This window comes from Myotis davidii, unplaced genomic scaffold (genome assembly GCF_000327345.1).
Source record: "Myotis davidii unplaced genomic scaffold, ASM32734v1 scaffold499, whole genome shotgun sequence".
NCBI lineage: Eukaryota > Metazoa > Chordata > Mammalia > Chiroptera > Vespertilionidae > Myotis > Myotis davidii.
This window is the reverse complement of record NW_006290677.1, coordinates 936,075-955,659: the sequence shown is the minus strand read 5'-3', so window position 1 is coordinate 955,659 and position 19,585 is coordinate 936,075. Positions and strand designations below refer to the sequence as shown.

The 19,585-nt window shown below is 39.4% G+C and overlaps 1 protein-coding gene across 1 annotated transcript in view; it reads left to right on the top strand.

Moving 5' to 3' along the window:
• Nucleotides 1-19,585, top strand: part of DLG2 (discs large homolog 2) — a 1,585,094-nt gene that overhangs the window by 1,157,773 nt on the left and 407,736 nt on the right. Inside the window, exon 11 of the mRNA XM_006763751.2 lies at nt 6,842-6,997. Within this exon, the coding sequence (XP_006763814.1) occupies nt 6,842-6,997 (156 nt within the window). The remainder of the gene's footprint in view (nt 1-6,841; nt 6,998-19,585) is intronic.

The window sequence follows — 19,585 nt, the reverse complement described above, 5'->3', positions numbered from 1 at the left end:
GAGATAGCCAATCAATGATTCTCATCATTGATGTCTCTCTCTCCCACTCTCTCTCTCTCTATCTTTCTTCCTCTCTGAAATCAACTAAAATACATTGAAATAAATAAATAAAATGTTTATTTATTCAAAGAAACATTCCTCAAGTATCAAATATGTCCCATTCCCTCTGTTCAGACTGTAGCTTGCTATAGTACTTCTGGATGTTTTACTGTGGCCTATATAGTACATAATCTAAGCTAGAATTCTAGGGCTGTAATGAAGTTAGCAGACAGACATCTTCAAATCTGAGCCCCACTTTATACCACTTGAAAAGAGATCCTCACTGACATTTTTTTATTTTATTAAATTTATTGAGGTGACATTGGTTAATAAAATTCTATAGGTTCCAAGTGTACATTTCAGTAAAACATCATCTGCATACTGCATGGTGAGTTCACCACCCAAAGTCATGTCTTGTTTCATCCCCATTTATCCCCCTTGTTCACTTCCACTGTCTACCACGTATAGTTCTATAATACATCATCTGTATAACATATTGTGTGTTCACCATTCCAAGTTAAGTCTCCTTCCATCAACATTTATTCCCCTTTTACTATCTTCTACCTCCCCACGCCCCTTCCCCTCTGGTAATCACCTTACTGTTGTCTGTGTCTATGAGGGATTTTTTTTTTATATCTTTGTCTTTTTTGTTAATGTGTTGCTTTCAGTTTTATGTCCCACATAGGAATGAAATCATATGGTTCTTGACTTCGTTTGCTTACCATGATATTCTCAAGACCCATTCATGTTGTCACAAAAGTCAGTATTTCGTCTTTTCTCAGGGCTAGATAGTATTTTGCTGTATAAATGCACCACATCTACCCTATCCAATCATCTACTGAAGGTCATTGCTATGTCTTGACCATTGTAAATAATGCTGCAATGTGCATAGGGGAAACAGATACCTTTATGAATAAATGTTTTCAAATTTTTCAGGTAGAGGGATTGCTGGTTCATATGGTTATTCTATACTTCATTTTTGAGGAACCTCCCACTGTTTTCTGTAGTGGCTGCACCAATTCATATTTTCACCAGCAGTGTATGAGAGTTTTCACCACAGCCCCTCCAACACTTGTCATTGTCTTGTTGAAAACAGCCATTCTAACAGGTGTGAGATGGTATCTCACTTTGGCTTTGATTTGCATTCCCAAATAGCTAGTGAAGTTGGGCATCTTTTTAAATATCTGTATGTCTTCTTAGGAGAAATGTATGTTTAGGTCCTTAGCATTGTTTGTTTTTTGTTGTTGTGTTGTATAAGTTCTTTTTATATTTTATATTTTGAATATTTTTTAAAATATATTTTATTGATTTTTTTACAGAGAGGAAGGGATAGAGATAGAGAGTTAGAAACATCGATGAGAGAAACATCAATCAGCTGCCTCCTGCACACCTCCTACTGGGGATGTGCCCGCAACCAAGGTATATACCCTTGACCGGAATTGAACCTGGGACCTTTCAGTCTGCAGGCCAAAGCTCTATCCACTGAGCCAAACCGGTTAGGGCTTATATTTTGAATATTAACACCTTATTGGAAGTGTTGTTTGCAAATATCTTCTTCCAGTATGTTGCTTGCCTTTTCTTTGTGGATGGTTTCTTTGCTGTGCAGAAGCTTTTTAGTTTGATATAGTCCCATTCATTTATTTTTGCTTTTACGTCCCTTGCTTTTGAGGTCAAATTTATAAAATTCTCTCTAAGGCCAAGGTCCATAAGTTTAGTACTAATGTTTTCTTTTATGTATTTTATTGTTTGGGTCTTATATTTAGGACTTTGATCCATTTTGAGTTAATTTTTGTGTATGGTGATAAACAGTCTAGTTTCATTCTTTTATATGTGGCTTTCCAATTTTCCCAGCACCATTTATTGAAGAGGCTTTCTTTTTCTTTCATTATATGTTTTTGGCTCCTTCATCAAAATATTATTTGCTCACGTATATGTGGGTTTATTTCTGGGCTATCGCTTCTGCTCCATTGGTCTGTTTGCTGTTTTCTCTGCCAATATCATCCTGTTTTGGTTATTGTCACTGACATTTTCAATTTAGTTGTTTGGTTGCAAGAGAACATTGTCATTATTGCAAAAAGATTTAGTAAAATTTGTTGAGCAGTTATTTTAATGTTTTTTTAATTTACCCATCTTCTGAGATATCAAGTGTTCTCTCAAAATAAAAAATAAAAGAAACTGGATTTGATATATCTACTCTTTAGCCAGTGACTATACAAAAAAATGTAAATAAAAAGGGAAGGAATGAAATATAAAAATGAGCCTGCAATATCAGTAGCTATATCTCTGCATTGATAAGGCAATGAATCATGAGTATTGATGCTTAGGCAAGGACCCAATCCACTATAAAACAATTCTGGAAGTGACTGTAGGCAAAGAAATAAGGGCCTCTTTCTAAAATCTAATGTATTTAAGCGTCTTCCAAATAACAAGTCTACTAAACTCATGAGTCATAAAATAATATTACACCCATAAAATGGTTCCAAAAGACATAGGTAAAAGTCTTAAAAGTTCAACAGTGTGCAATGTATAGGGCTTCATTTTTATTGTCTTGAATTTATTGTAGTGTTTACAGGGCAGCTGATTTTCCCTTGATTTAGTTGAGTACAATACAAGTGGGGATTTTTTCCTACTAAGATATGTATTAGCCAGCTTTGATTCTGATAATTTGTCTCAAAATATACTGCTACTGAGGTAAACGGACTAGGGGAAAATTGCTAACATAATTTTCTTGGTCTGTCGAGTCAACATCAGACTAAGAAAATTGAATCAGCCCTCCTCGGCAGAAAGTACAATGTTATTGAAATGACATCATCCTGAAAATGTTTTATGGCTTAAAAGAAATCATCAGTTCCTTTATTCTTAGGCCCTGTGCTGGCAGTTTAGATCAGCTACCATTTTAAATATCTAATGTTTTAAAATAAAGATACAGTGATTTCTCTAAACGGTCATAGATTTAAAACTTATAGTCAGAAAAAAGTATTCTTTATATTTGTTCTATGTATACAGAAGGTGTTAGATGAACCTCCAGCATATTAAATATATTGCCCCCTTAGCAAAGGCCTTAATATAGTTATTTATTTTTTTAAAAAAATATTTTTGTTGATATCAGAGTGGAAGAGAGAGGGGGAGAGAGAGAGAAACATCAATAATGAGAGTGAATCATCCATCAGTTGCCTAATGCACGCCCCCTACTGGGGATCAAGCCTGCAACCTAGGCATGTGGCCCTGACAGGAATCTAATCCAGGACCCTTCAGTCCACAGGCTGACACTCTATCTACTGAGCCAAGCCAGCTAAGGCTATAATTATTTCTTTGTATTAGATTATTGATCTTACATTTTGTAGTATATTTTTAATATTTGGTCCTGTTTCTATACCAAAAAAAATTACAGTGGCTTAAACAGGGTAGCTTATTTTTATCCTGCATAAAAGAAATCCAGATGTAGGTAGTCCAGGGGTAGTGTAGTGTTACTTCCTCTTCAGTGACACAGGCTCTGACATTATGCTCCACTAGTGATATTGTTTGCCTGCATCCTCAAGGTTGCTTCATGGTCTAAGATGACCACTAAAGCTCCAGCCACCACATAAAGATTCCAGGTCAGCAGAGAGAGGAAGTAGGAGAGAACAAAACTGCAGGGGTCCCTTTAAGCAGTCAGCTCAAGAATCTCACAAAACCCTTCTGCTCAAATCACAGTGGGCTGAATATCTTCACAGGCCACATCCATCTACAAAGGAGGCTGAGAAAAAAAGTCTTTACTACAGGAAAAGTGACAAGTGGAAACTTGGGTTTCTATTATTAAGAAAAGAAGAGAACATGGATGTTTAGAAGGCAATCCAGCCATTTCTACCACAGCAGCTGTATCTCAGAGTGGACAAACTGGAGAATGATATCAGGTCCTCTGGTGATAACCTACCCAGAGTAATTCCCATAGAGCTTGTACATGCCTCCTCATTTTTATTTGATTGATATTTATGCAGCTCATTAATACAAAGCCCTTGTCAAGCTGCATTTTTGTGTGGACATGCATATTTTAGGTGCAGAAAAGACTGTCATCTCTGAAGGTGACTTTCTTTATCTGATCAGCATGTGGGTCTTTCTGTCTCCAAGACCATGAGAAATGTGTGCACATCTTCGTAAAGATGCACCTATCAACAAATCAAAACAGACTCCCCCAAAATAAAATAAAAATAGTATCTAATCTGTTTTGACTGATATATTTCAGTAGCTGATACAGAAATTTACAAATGTGCTAGGTTTACCTGAAAGTGGCATAGTTATCTTAAAATATATGCCAACTTCCCTAAAGTAAGAACAATTTTGGTTATCTCATTGAAGGAACCTTAAAAACCATATTAGACACTGGGATAGAACAAGCCTACTGTATTGTAAAGTACCTCATTATAATATTAGTAAGATGATGATTCTGGAGGACAGATAGGCCTCTGAATGTCTCCTGTTCTTCCTCAGCCCCTTTATGGTACAAACAAATCAAGACAGCTCTTTCTGTGTGGTGGAAAAGTCTGTGTTAGGGAAGAATCCAATTCTCTATACAGTGTGTCTGCATGACTGGCTCGCAATCTATAATAATAAAAGCAAATATGCTAATTAGACCGGACAGCCGAACAACCTTCTGGACAGCCTTCTAGATGTCCTTCTGGATTAAGCCAGGGCTGCAAGGGCCGAGGCAAGCCGCTACAGCTGCGGGGGCTGATTCCCTTGCACAAATTTCGTGTATCGGGCCTCTAGTCTACCTAATAATAGACAAACATGGTAATTGACCATACCTTTGCTATGCCTCCCATTGGCTAATCAGCATGATATGCAAATTAACTGCCAACATTGGCAGTTAATTTGTTTACTAGGTTCCAAGCTGTAGAGCTAAGTCTGACAGCCTGGGGGCCAAACCAGCGTGGCCTCACACCCTGGCGCCAGGCAGAGCACCGAGGCCTCACGGCCCCTGGATCGGTGGAGCAGCGAGGCCTCACAATCCTGGGATTGGTGGAACAGTGAGGCCTCACGGCCCTGGGATCAGCGGAGCAGCAAGGCCTCATGGCCCCGGCTCCAGGCAGAGCAGCGAGGCCACATGGCCTCGGGGCTGGCGGAGCAGAGAGGCATCACGGCCCCAGGGCTGGCGGAGCAGCAAGGCCACATGGCCCCAGTGCCAGGCAGAGCAGCAAGGCCACCGGGACCCGGTGCCAGGCAGAGCATAGAGGCCTCATGATCCCAGGGCCTGCCAAGCAGCAAAGCCTGATGACTCCAGGGCAGCTCCGGCTGGAGCCCAGCCAGAGTGAAGATCTGAGTCCTGGGTGTGGGAGGAAAACTGGTGCCAGCAGCCAAGGGAAAGGAAGGCCTATCGCTTGAATCTCTCCATGCAACAGACCTCTAGTAATATTACAAATGAGGTAAAGTTCGCCTTTAATACTTTGCTTATTCTCTTTTTCTCCCTGCTCTCCCTCCTCAATCAGTTCAGGAAGCATTAGTTGAGTACCTATTATACATTAGGGGCGATGTTGGGGGCTGGGGCTACAGAAACATGGACTGTGCCCTCACCGAGTTTGCCACATACATTTCCTGTACCTCTCAGACACATGGCCACTACCTGCTGCCTCTGGTGTCTTGTGGCCAATGGGTGCTCTCGGTCCTGTGTCCTGACCTGCCCCTTACCTTCCCAGTCAAGCGTACCTTCCTGCAGCTGTGGCCCAGTCTGCTAGATAGCTCTTGCACTTAAATTTATATCTTTCAGTTCTTACCTTAAAGGATATTAGTAGCAATTTCAGGTATGTTAAAAGTGTGGGGTAGAAATGTTATTTTTTCTTTATAGTACATGGATCTCTGACCAAATATTATAGGTAAAAATTATCTGATTATATTATGTATGATTATAAGTAGTAACTATCAAAATGTTGCTATTTTAGATAATGTTTCAGTATCCCTAGATTAATTCATTTAATAGATATTTTACTAAAATGAGTATCCTATGCAGAGAAGACTCAATTGTTGGGGTGGGGGGGATAATCTATAAATAAATATTTAGAGGAAACACCCAGATCATACAAGCTATTAGATTCCTAAGTAAGGCCAACAACCACCCCCACAATATTTGGGAAGTATGTGAAAAGTTGTATGCATGTTTTTATTTATGCAGGCATTCAATAAATATTTATGCAAGGTGTACTCTGTCCCAAACTCTATTTTAGTGGCTAACAAAACAAATGAAGTCTCTGTCCTTATAAAATCCATGGTGTAGTGACAGTGGCAATAATAAATTAAACAAAACAAACCAACAAGAAAGATTATTCCATGCTGAGAAAATAATACGAAGTGAAATATGTGCTGCGAAAAAGAACAGGATGTCTTGGCCACAATGATCAAGGAGTGAACATCTCTATGAAGTGCACATTTAAGATGCGATTACAGTTTACAAAGAAGCCATGTATATGTGATACTTTCAACAATAAAGACAATAAATAAACAAACAAATAAATAAATAGACATGTCAGAACATCCCAAGGTGTGGCATTTCAGACTGGATTATCCAAAAAGGCCTGGCATTTGCAGGTTGATTTTGACACTACTGGGGTATCTGGCATGTAAATGTTAGTCATGCCAACTGTGAGCCAAAGTTCCATTTTCTAACCAGACATCCCATTTCCTACAAAAGGACTCTTAACTCAAGCCTAATGAAGCCCATAACATTGTTCTGGGTTTTTACTTTCGCGTATGGTGAAATGCTACCAGGTGCACAGTTGTTCAGTTGTGTGTGCTAACCATGCAACTCTCTCTCTCCCTCTTGTGTCACCAGGCCTCCGGAACCCGTTTACAGCACTGTGAACAAACTCTGTGATAAGCCTGCTTCTCCCAGGCACTATTCCCCTGTTGAGTGTGACAAAAGCTTCCTTCTATCAGCTCCCTACCCCCACTACCACCTAGGCCTGCTCCCTGACTCTGAGATGACCAGGTACTGCATGCGCTTCCTCACTTCATCTTCTCGAATTGCATGTGCTTCCACCAGGAAAGAATGGGCAGAGCCCACCTCTGCTCACTTCTCTTGCCCTGGACATCTTCCTCGAGGTGGAGAGATGTTCTGCTCCCTTGGCGCAATGGGGGAATTTAAGAACATTGCCTTGTTGTTTTTCCTGGTGTGTTCATAGAGCATTCAGACATGATCACATGATGCTCCAATGTTCTTTGTTCCCATGCATTTTTAATGAGGTATTAATTACATTTTTCTAAAAGAATTAACTTTGAAATTTAAGGAGCACTATTTCCCTCAATCCAAGGATAAAATAGAACATTTATTGAGTATATTTCTAGATACTATTTAGTAAACACTTACTGTGCTCCAGGTATAACATAGCCTAAGAAGTAGATGCTATTATCACCATTTAATATTTTAACTAAAGTATTAAATTAGTGCCATCACTTCACTGACTCCTTGAGGTATTAAACAACTTGTCCAAAACTACATAACAGTTCTATCTGGCCACAAAAAAAATATATTCTTTTAATTTTTCTGTTAATTCTCACCATTCTTTTTTTTTTCTGTTAATCCTTAGACAAGGATATATTCCCATTGATTTTTAAAGGGAGTAGAAAAGAGGGGGAGAGACACAGAGAGAGAGAAACATTGATGTGAGAGAGACACATCAATTGCTTGCCTTCTGCAGGTGCCCCGACCAGAGTCGGGAATCAAACCTGTAACTGAGGTACATGCTCTTGACCAGAATCAAACACGGGACCCTTAAGTCTGCAAACCAATATTCTAGCCACTGAGCCAAATTAGCCAGGGCAATAATATATTCTCACAGTATGTTATCAAGCTAGGCAATTGCATATGTTCTCTTATTTAGTTATTCCTGTTTTATATAAAAATAATAACAAAGTTTAAAGCAGTCAAGGCCTTGCCATCAGTATGATATTACTAATAAGTGTGGATTCCAGATTTGACCTTAGAATACTTTCTGTCTTTCCACAATTTTGTAAACATATTGTTCTAAGTCTAAAGGTTGGATGTAATTTGTGCATTAATATTCTAAAGGATATGTATGGTAAATAATAAAACTTCACTTTTACATAAGAACCAAAGCCAGAGAGAAAAGAGAGTCAGGAAGGGAAAGGGAGTGTAATGTTCCATAAAGTAGTCCCAATTCAGTTCCAATTGAGAGATCTCACTTGTGATGTTCCTAGATTTAAGGGGATGCCTACATAAGTATGTTTTCAGATGGAATATTTTCATATGTCTTCATAATAATGTTAGGGCTGAGAAAATATAGATTTTACAATGATTTGAAGTGATAATGAATATATCAAGAGGGTTTCAGAACATTATGTCTAATTTTTGGTATTTTCAAAGAATAAGTTTAGAAGTTAATTACTGACCTCCCTAAGGAGTTAAATAGCAAATTTTAAATGATAGCTAACATTTTTAGAAATAAATGAGAAGACATATTTTTGGCTATGTAATTAGATGAGGCATTTTCACTAATTTCCAAAAATTAAACCCTAATAATATTTAGGATGCTTTATAAATATTAATCATATCCTCCTATATTTTTAACAAATCATAAAGACTATTTTTTGTTACAGTGAACCATATAGTTTTGAACCTAAGAGCAAAGTCACCATAGCACTAGGGAAGAGAGAAGATACACACACCTACAACCACTTCCTAGTAATTATGCATCTATACTCAGCTACAGGAAGGCAGCTAACACTTTTTGAGCTCTTCCTCTGTGCCAGACATTTTAAGCACTTCTTATGAGTTATTCTTTTTAACCTCGACAATCACTATATGAGATGAGTGCTATCATTATAGGTTTTTAAAAACAAGAAAACTGAGGCTGGGGCAGTCGCCTGACATGCCCAAGGCCACCCACTGATAAGTGGCCCCACTGGGATGCAAACCCAGGTGACCATTAGCACCTGCTTTGGCACAGGCATGAGGGCAGAGATGTCCTTGCTTGCTGGAAAAATTCTCCACCCATTTCTTTTCTCTCCTTTATTTTTACCATGCCTTCTCATTTCCCTTCTTCTGGCTCAGTGTTAAGCAATCTTTTTTTTTTTTTTTTAACCTGTGCTCTTTTCCAATGAACATAAAAATTACATTCCTTGCATTCCACTGGGGATTTTGATGCATCCCTCCATAAAAACTCACCAAAGCCAATAAGCAGATGATACAGTCTACCTTTTGTGTAGACCCACCAGTTATGATTCTTTTTAGTTTACTTTCTATATTATAGAATCTATAATCTATATTATCAAGAACATAGGTTTTTTTCCCCAAATTAAAAAAAAATTACAGTATAATGTCAAGTACGCCATTTTTCAAATTGTATATCCTCTGCACTCCTGATATGCATCAGTCTCCAACCCCTACCCTCCATCATCCTTTTGGGAATTTTATTTTATATTTATTTAAATTGTCTTCTTTTTTGCCCTTTTCCTTTCCCCTTTCCCTATTTTATTCTTCACTTCTAGAATAAAAAAGGCCTTTCTCTCTCTCTCACACACACATGTTAGTGGTATTACCACCAGTACTCTGATACTAAAATTCTTTCACCCCATTTTCCTCTCCTTTCAAGCTTCCCCAACTCAATAAATGGCAAATACATTTATCCCATTGCCCAAGCCAAAAACTTGAGAATTATACCTAGACCTTGTTCTTGATCATATCCATCATTCAATCTATCTTCTAGTCCTATTGATTCTACCTACAAAATGTACCTTAAATCTATTTATTCTTCTCTAATTTCAGTTGCACTTTAATCCAAGCCTCCATCATCTCCCATCTACAATAGCTCTGCATTGGTCTCACCACTTCTATTATTGTCCCTCTGGTATATTCTCAGTGCAGACAGTGATCTGTAAAAATACAGATCAGAACTATTGCTCTCTTTGCATTAGTATAAATGCAAAGTCATTAACAGAGCATCCAAGCTGTGCATGATTTCAGCCCTGCCTGCCTCTTAAACATCTTCCCTTTGCTGACCACGTTACTCACATTCACAAAATGCATTCAATCTCTTCTTGCCGAGCGCTTCCCACATGCTCTTTCCTCAAACTGGAAAGCTCTTCTTACACTTTGCCTGGTTAACTTCTGGTCATCTTAGATCTAAGCTTAAATTGCATTTCCTTGGAGAAGATCCCTGAAAGAGGAAATTTGGTTCCCTATTGTATTCTTTCTCTTTTTTTCCCAGAAGGTTCAAGTAGTTTGATATTGTACATTTATTTATGTAAGCTCCATGAGTGGAATTGTGTCGAATTTGTACACTGCTATACCCTTAATGCTTAGCACAGTGCCTGGCACAGCAGAAGCTGAGAATTATTGAGTGACTAAGTAAACATGGAAATGAGGTCAACAGGAAGACTAGCCGACAGATACCTGTTCCAGGAACAGTTCATGGCCCTAGCTGTGCTTGACTCAGTTCTTGGCAGGTACATAAAACAACTCCATGAATGAATGAGTCCAAGCATGGGAACAAATAACAATGTACTTGAGCTCACTCTGTGTATTACACTTTCATCTTAGCTGATCTTGATGGTCAGTGTCCACATTATAGATTCATTAGGTAACTGTCACTCCTTCATGGAGACTGAGGAATTCCTTTCAGAGGCCCTTTACTTCCTCTCCAATGGAAAATACCTAACTTATAGAATCTCAGAGGTGGATGAGAATTTAGAATTAGATAAATAAGCCCTTATCGAACTCCAGTAATGATGAGGAACCCAATTCCTTTGTGGCTCCATGTCTTACTTCTACTCTTGGTGAAATGAAAGTAGTTGGGAATATTTTGCCCTGAAAAGAATATAATAAGAATGTATGTATTAATTTGTTCAACCAAGATTTATCAAGCTCTGACAAAGTGCAAAATACTATATTAGGAAAACGTTTATAAAGATGTGAACTGAAAACACCAACCAAAAAAAATGTTTAAAAATGACTAACTTTTAAAATGGAATATGTGGTAATACATATTTTCAGGGCATTTGAGAATTTCCCAGTCTATTTCAGAAGCATGTGCATACTGACACAGCAGTTACTGTCTCAGATTAGGATATGAGCTACCTCTGTGGAAGCTAGCATGTGAAGCCACTCACATACCAGCTTAATCCCTAATCAGCATTCAGAAGAATGGAGGACAGTCAGCAGAAGCTGGGAGAGTCAACCATCTGTTCTCTATGCATTTCAATGGGAATCCCCCCATTCTAAGCTCTTTGAGTTGATAGCAAACATCAGGGATGAATTAATTGTATATACAATTTACTTCTGTAACATCAACCAAAAGAAAAACAGTGAAATTATTAGTTTTCCTTCGGGAAGCACTTGAAATTACTTGGCAAAGTACCAGTTTTTAAGGCTGCAGATTAGTTTAGAATAATTGACTTTTCAGACCTTGCAAAAAAAAAGAAATGGGCAGAACCTGGAATCAAACTAACATTTGGAGCTCTGTGGAAAACAAATGGGATTGCTGTGGGGCTCCTGCTTATCCGGTGTGTCTTTATTTTTTATTTTATTTTATTTTTTTAGCTAGTTTTTGATGTACTAATTGGTTTTATACTTTGGGAGAATGGTAAATTACTTAGCTTTTGATATTCCTAGGGGTAGAAGAAGAATATTCCGATCTGTTTTCTCAATATGTATGGCATATTTTCATTCATCCTTTTAGAGGGCTGGTCCTAATTATTGTTATTTTGTAGTTGATATTCAGAGGCAAGGTAAACCAGTGAAAGCTAATTAAAATATGTTGGCAGCCCTAGCCAGTTTGGTTCAGTGGATAGAGAGTTGGCATGTGGACTGAAGGGTCCCAGGTTCAATTCTGGTTAAAGGCACATGCCCGGGTTGCACCCCCATTAGGGGATGTGCAGGAGGCAGCCGATCAATGATTCTCTTCCATCATTGATGTTTCTATCTCTCTCTCCCTCTCCCTTCCTCTCTGAAATCAATATAAATAAATAGAGAGATAACTAAATAAATAAAAATTAAAAAAATATATGTTGGCAGATAGATTGGAAATGGATTCTGAGGCATTATATGATCACTAGAGGTCTGGTGCACAAATTAGTGTATGGCTGGGGTCCCTCCTCCTGGCCAGTGATCAGGGCCAATCGGGGCCTTCTTGCCCAGACCCCGTGGGAGGTTGGCTGACCGAGGAGGGACTGTGGGATGGCTCCAGGGAATATCCAGCCCTTTCTTGCCAAGTCCGGATCAGCCAGACCCCAGCAGCAAGGTAACCTACCAGTCTTAGTGTCTGCCCCCTGGTGGTCAGTGCACATCCTAGCGAGCAGTTGAGTGGCCTTAGCATATCATTAGCATATTACATTTTGATTGTTTGAACAGTCTACTGGACAATCAGACACTTAGCATATTAGGCTTTTATTATATAGGATAGTATATATTCATGACACTTCAGCTGGGTACCAGGAATTATCTTGGATGCCATGGATTTGGAGATGAATAAGGCATGGTCCTTCCCTTTAAACAGTTCAAAGATGTGTAAATGAGAATTCATCAGTGTGTTGTGATTGATGTATATCTGCCGAAGGCTCTCGGTTTCTCCAGTGCACCTAATCGCTAGAGAACTAAAGTGAGGCTAGTGTCAGAGGTTGTGATGGAAGCATGATCTTGGGCTGTCCCTTCTGAAGAGGTGTGAGCATGCATTCCGGCATGTTCCCCACTCACACCTTGTTTCATCTGTTCCTAATCATTTATAAAAAGCATTCTTTATGGAAAATTTACCTTTATCTTCTCATAGATCCATCTTCTAGTATACCTACAGAGTTCATAATGCAGGGAGAACTCATTTTCTTCAAGCCAATCCCAGTTTGGGGACATGGGGTAAGATCTTTATCTCACAAGACCTCAACCACATGTTATGGTGGCCTGTCTTTGGCAAGATTTAAATTCTTGCAAAATGATAGGAAATGTATCCAGACCTGTAATTTTTTAGCTGCTTCAAAGTCTGTATATCCAAAATCCATTATGGAAAAGGTTACATGGTTTGGAATTAGCAGATTCAGTTTATCTCACTCTCATCTGCCATTCTGGCCTTTGTGCTGAGATTTTCCATAGTTCCTAAGGGCAGATGTGGCCCTGCTCTCACTCCTTTGGGTAGCGGGAAGCGAGTGAACAGAACTGGGCAATATTCCATTAGTGTATGCAGAGGTGGCCGGAGAGGTCAGCCTCCTTCACACTGGGAGCTGCATGATGCAGGGAGCACATCATGTCCACCTCTTTATCCCAGATTCTAGGAGTAAGCCTGGAAAACAGTGGGGACCTGATGTGTCTGATGACTAATGACTGAATAAATAAACAGTATGCACCACCACCACCAAAAAAAATTAAATATAATTTCTAGAGACAATAATGCTGTAACAGAAGTACCTGTGAGTCTCTAAAGGTAAACAGAGGAGCAATCACGTAAAGTTTTCAGAAAGACACTGAGCTCATCAGTCACATGAGGGAAGAAATGGGTTACAAGTAGAAGGAATAGCACCAGAGCCAAGCTTCAAGGTGTGTAGAGCACAGGGCACTCTGGGACTCCCAGGAATTCTGTGTGGCTAAAGGGTTTGAGTGGTTGATAAAGTTGGAATCACCCGCCCTAACTGGTTTGTCTCAGTGGATAGAGCATTGGCCTACGGACTGAAGGGTCCCAAGTTTGATTTCAGTCAAGGGCATGTACCTTGGTTGTGGACACATCCCCAGTAGGGGGTATGCAGGAGGCAGCTGATTGATGTTTCTCTCTCATTGATGTTTCTACCTCTCTATCCCTCTCCCTTCCTCTCTGTAAAAAAATCAATAAAATATATATATATTTTTAAAAAGTTGGAGTCACGGGCTGTTGCAGATCATAGAGGACCTTACTTGCCAAGCTGAGGATGTGGGACTTGATCCTATAAGTAGTGAGGAGCTGCTGATGAGTTTTAATGCTAATAGTTTTAACACTTCATCTCCCTCAGAGCCTCAACCCACTCATGAGAAAAGGGAGAAAATAATCATTTCTGTGCTATTTTCCTCATTGGATTGTTGTGAGGATCAACTATTGTGGAGCAAGTGAATTTTCATCTATTCACTAACCACGTTATTATTTTTTCCATAGGCTTATTTTTATTTTAAAGCCTTGAGCGCATATATATTTACTTTTAGTTTTCACAAATCAGGAGAAAAATATTTATCAGCAGAGGTAAATCCCCTGAGATCATAAAAAGGCTGTTGATGCTAATTTCTTCTATCATTTTTAACAGCAATCCTTCTTGTCACTATAGGCAAAATTATCCATTTCCCTTTTTTTAATACACTACAGGCCCAGTGCATGAAATTCGTGCATGGGGGTGGGGGGTCCCCTCAGCCCAGCCTGCACCCTCTCCAATCCAGGATCCCTCTCACAGTCGTGGACATGCCCCCAACTGCCCTCCTGCCAGCCTGGTCACCTCTTACTGCACCCCCTGCTGGCCTGGTTGCCTCCAACTGCCCCCCTCTGCCAGCCTGTTCTCCCCCTTTTACCCCCCTGCTGTCCTGGTCACCCCACTTAGCCTGCTGTTCAATCATTTGGTCATCCCTCACTAACCTCCCCTGCTGGCATGGTTGCCCCATGCAGCCTACTTGTCCAGTTGTTTGGTCATCCATCACTAACCCCCCTGCTGGCCTGGTCGCCCCACACAGCCTGCTTGTTCAGTCTTTTGGTTGTCCCTCACTAACCCCCCTGCCAGCCTGGTCGCCCCACATAGCCCACTGTTCACTCATTTGGTCATTCCTCACTAACCCCCACTGCCAGCCTGGTCATAGGCAGCCATCTTGTAAGGGTGTGATGGTCAATTTGCATATTACCTCTTTATTATATAGGATTTATAGGTTCCATGTACTGGTAAAAGGTGGCATGTTTCTAAAGCCATATGTGACCTCACAATTCTCTGAGACAATGTTCTCTCTTATCTTCTCATGTAGCAGTATTTCTATCCTACATGTAACTTTTTAGGAATGTAGACAAAATAACAGCTACTCTGTGGAGCACTGATAAGTAGCCAGGCATTTTACATACCCACCTCATTTTCTAATAACCCCAACACCTTTGCGAAGTGTGGGCTTTGATCTAGCAGGAAGAGGGGCCAAGACTCTAACCAGGGCATTTCCACACCCCTCTCATGTTCTCATGGAACCTTAACCCCTCCCTCACACACATCACAACTCCTCACTCAGTCCCCCAATTCTCATATCCACTCTACCCGGAATCTGTGGACCTGAAAGAGAATTTGAGCCCTGTTCACAATATTCCACCTGGGAAATAGCATCATGAAGAAGAGAAAAAAGATGCTGACCAAATCATTGACCTTCTTATGCCTTTAAAAAGCTGATATAATCTTAAAGAATTCTTAATTTCATTGTTAATTAAAATCAGAAAGGGAAACTTGGCTCAGAAGGCACAACCCCTTCCCAAGTTTATGCAGTAGTTTCCTCTTCAAAGGCCTGCCCTGCCTTTTTGAAGTAGGTGATCACTAAGCCAAATTTGAATTAAGGAAAATAAGGAGAGATTAATTGACTCCCACAAAGTCACAGAGGTTGCTTTTGCCATATTCCATTTTCTAGCTTCTCTCTGCACTATGATATATGCAAGGGATCACACTGAAAAGAAAGACCCCCTGGCTTTAAATTAATGCCTTCTATATGTAGATACCTTTTTAAAAACATACTACTTACTGTTGCCCCTCACTTTATTTTTGATATTAAGGTGGAAATGTTTTTTCATTAACAAGTCAAGATTTTTTGCCTGGCCAGTGTTGCTCAGTGGTTGAGTGTTGACCTATGAACTAGGAGGTCATGATTTGATTCCCGGTCAGGGCACAGGCCCAGGTTGCAGGCTCAGTCCCCAGTGCGAGGGGCGTGGTGGCAGGGGTGCGCGCTGGGGGAAGAGAGGAAAGGTTGTGCAGGAGGCAGCCAGTCAATGATTCTCTCTCATCATTGATGTTTCTATCTCTCCCTTTCCCTTCCTCTCTGAAATCAATAAAAATATTTTTTTAAATATATTTTATTGATTTTTTACAGAGAGGAAGGGAGAGAGATAGTTAGAAACATCGATGAGAGAGAAACATCGATCAGCTGCCTCCTGCACATCTCCTACTGGGGATGTGCCCGCAACCCAGATACATGCCCTTGACCAGAATCAAACCTGGGACCTTTCAGTCTGCAGGTCGACGTTCTATCCACTGAGCCAAACCGGTTTCAGCTGAAATCAATAAAAATATTTTTTAAAGAATTCATGATTTGTTGAAGAGCATATTTAAAAATACAGTGTAAAGAAGGAAGGCAGAGAAGGAGCTCAACCTGTTCCAAAAGCTCTCATTTCCTCTTCACAATAACCCTGGAAGATAGGTAGAGCATGGGAGGCTCAGAGAAATTAAAAATGAACCCAGATTCAACGTATTCCAAAATTCCTGTTCGTGATAGTCAAGTAAAACTCTGTGATGAAATAATCTAGATTTAATTGATTTGCTTTTTTAAAAAATAGCCAGATTACTTACATCTACCTGAGATGTTAGGAATATCTTCTCTTAATTTTAGTATATATTTTTTGTGTTTGGGGGACAATTTTTATATTTAATTTAGTAGCCATTATATTATTTGGTAACAATAAGAAATGAAGAATAAGCATAATTTTTCAAAAGCAATTCTCTATGAAGGTAAAATAGCTGTGAGGAAATACTGGGCAAAATCACTATAGCAATAAATTATAGGAACTCAGAAAGAGTCAAGACAGTACATTAAACCATAACACCACAACATAGATACTAATTAAAACCACTAACATTAGGACTTATACTTAGAATATTGATTTTATGAGAGCAGATCTTTGTTTTATTTATTATTGTATTCCCTGTGCCAAAAAGGTTCCTGGCATGTAATACTAACAGTAATAGTGATGGTGATGATGATGATGACGGTGGTGGTGATGATAATGATGATGATGATGATGGAAAGGAGAAGACAATCACTGTCATTTATATAATCTTATTACCTACTAGACTGTACTTTACATAAATTAGCTCATTAACTTACACGGCAATGCTAGAAGATCTTTGTTGTTACTATTATCCTCATTTTACAAGTGAAGAAAATCAGGGCTGAAGAGGTTCGTCACACAGATAGGATTTGAAAGAATCTAAATGCACTGGCACCAGAATCTATGCTTTTAAATGCGCTCAATAAATATTTATTAAACGTTATTCTTGTCACACATAACACTCCTCAGGTATTAAATTCTACTTGAAAAAAAAGTACACCTTATTTAACTATCATTAAATTTCAATAGATGATAGATAGATAGATAGATAGATAGATAGATAGATAGATAGATATGGCTAGATAGACAAATAGATAATGAACATACGGTTAAGAATCTAGACTCTAGAATTACAATGTTAAGGTTTGAATCCTGACTCCACAGCTTCCTACTTATGTAAATTTGGGCAAATAACAACTAGTCTGAGCTCCTGTATCTTTATCCATATAATAGCAGTAATCACAGTATCCATCTCGTAGGGTTGCTATAAGGATTTAGTGAGGTTACACATAAAGTGCTAAAAACAGTGCCTGATAAATGTGAAGTGCCCCATTAATGTTAGCTATCATTATGCATGTGACATATTATGATCCCCTAAAAAGAGACCTCAGGCTGAGGAGGGAATGAATTTTCATGAAAACACTATTATAAAAGGCTGTTTTCATTCATGGCCTGATGGTGAGCCCAGTGAGTTGTACAGGGAGGTGAATGTCAGGGTTGGCAGTATGGGAGGAAGGGCTGTGCAAGACTACTTTATATAGAGACCCAAGTATTTTAAAATGTAGAAGTTTGTTTTGATTAGGGGATCAAAAGTTACCTCTCAGAACAGAGAAATTTACCTCTCAGAGCAGAGAAAGTCAACCTCCTATTTCGACACTTTAATTCAATTCTGTGGACCTTAAGCTCATATAAAGTTGAAAGGATCCCTAGAACAGGGTTGGTTTTCTTTTAAGTCAACAGGGATGTGTGTTCCAAATTGAATACTAAAACCTAAAATCCCTCTATTCCAGAGAAAATAAATACATTATAGGATAAAGAAGATATCTGTGGTTTTCTTTAAAAAGGGGGGGGGGGCAGACATAATGGGCCTATCTAACCCAGCCAGAGCCTTTGTCCAAAATCCAAAATTAAAAAAAGAAAGTCTCTTCTCGATGAAGGACAAAATGTGCCAGGACCCAAGGGTGACATGGCAAACAGAGTTCAGACTGAATTTCAGCCCTAGCTCATGCCCTTGGCCAGCTGTTCTCAGGAACAACCTGCCTAACAGAATAGGTTGTCCCAGACTGAGAATGGCGATGGAGGTAAGAAATGAGAATCGTATTTCTCTTCGTTATTTTCATCTCTCGTATCCATTCTCATGTTCTGCTTTCTTTCTTATGCCTCTGGCATAATTACAAAGATATTCTGTCAAACTTACAGGTTTAAAATGAACTAGAAGCTAATGCAAGTTCAGGGATGGAAGACATTCTAGAAACAATTTAGTCTCACCTTTATATGTTCCAGATGAGAAAACTGTCACTCAGATCATAAATATGTATTAAAAGCCTATTATATGGTTAATACTTCTGAGGATACGCAATCCAGACATAATTGAACCCTATTCTCAAGAGATTTAGGGACCACTCACCCAAGGGAGTGCATGTGTGTGTGTGCGCGCGCACGCACTATTGGTAATGAAAAATAAAAAAGTTTAGAAATGTATATGGATTGCATTTTTCAAGTCTGTGTGAATTTCACTTAGCTTTCAGCCTTATTTATTTTGGATCCATTCTGATTTCTTCTAGATATTACACTTATAGGTTGTATTCATTGGTTTCTAAGCACGCAAACCTTTTTCATGTGAAATCTGAAGGCCAAGTGACAGCTCAAATTTCCTCCCGGCTCTCCCCACTCTCATGTGACAAGTTCTTGCAGTCTTGCTGTCATTGGAATCCATGTTCTTTGTAGGTTCCTTAAGCAGGAAGAAAGGAACTGTGAGTAAAAAAAAGGATCTCTGACCAGATTGACACCAGTACAATTGCTGTGATTCTGAGACTCTCCTTTCCTTCTTTGCAGGGTCTCTTAGTAACCCACGCATTGTCCTGGATAACCATGTCCATCTCATACAATACAACCTTTTCCTACTGTTTCCCCATAGGAATCCCCTCACTTATAACAAATTATTTAGTCTTCTCAGTTTGTTGTTGTGCATCTCATTTCCCACTATCGTCCATCCTGCCACTCCCAGGAGCTGGGCAATGTCTGGCAGGGCAAGATGAGAAGCCGTTCATTTCTACCCTGGCCTACTACTCCTTACGTGGGAGTCTCCTGCTGCAGCACTGAGGTCCTTTTGACAGGTAGCATGTGAGATGTGTGCTCACCTGGGGCCTTTTCCCCCAGGCAAGAACTGCTGCCTTTCCTGTTTTTCCTCTTATCTTTCATAGGAGCTCTGTTCCTGTCCCTGCTAGATTTCCTGCCCTGACTTTCATATTGGAGCCTTTTCCTCTGGGGTCCTT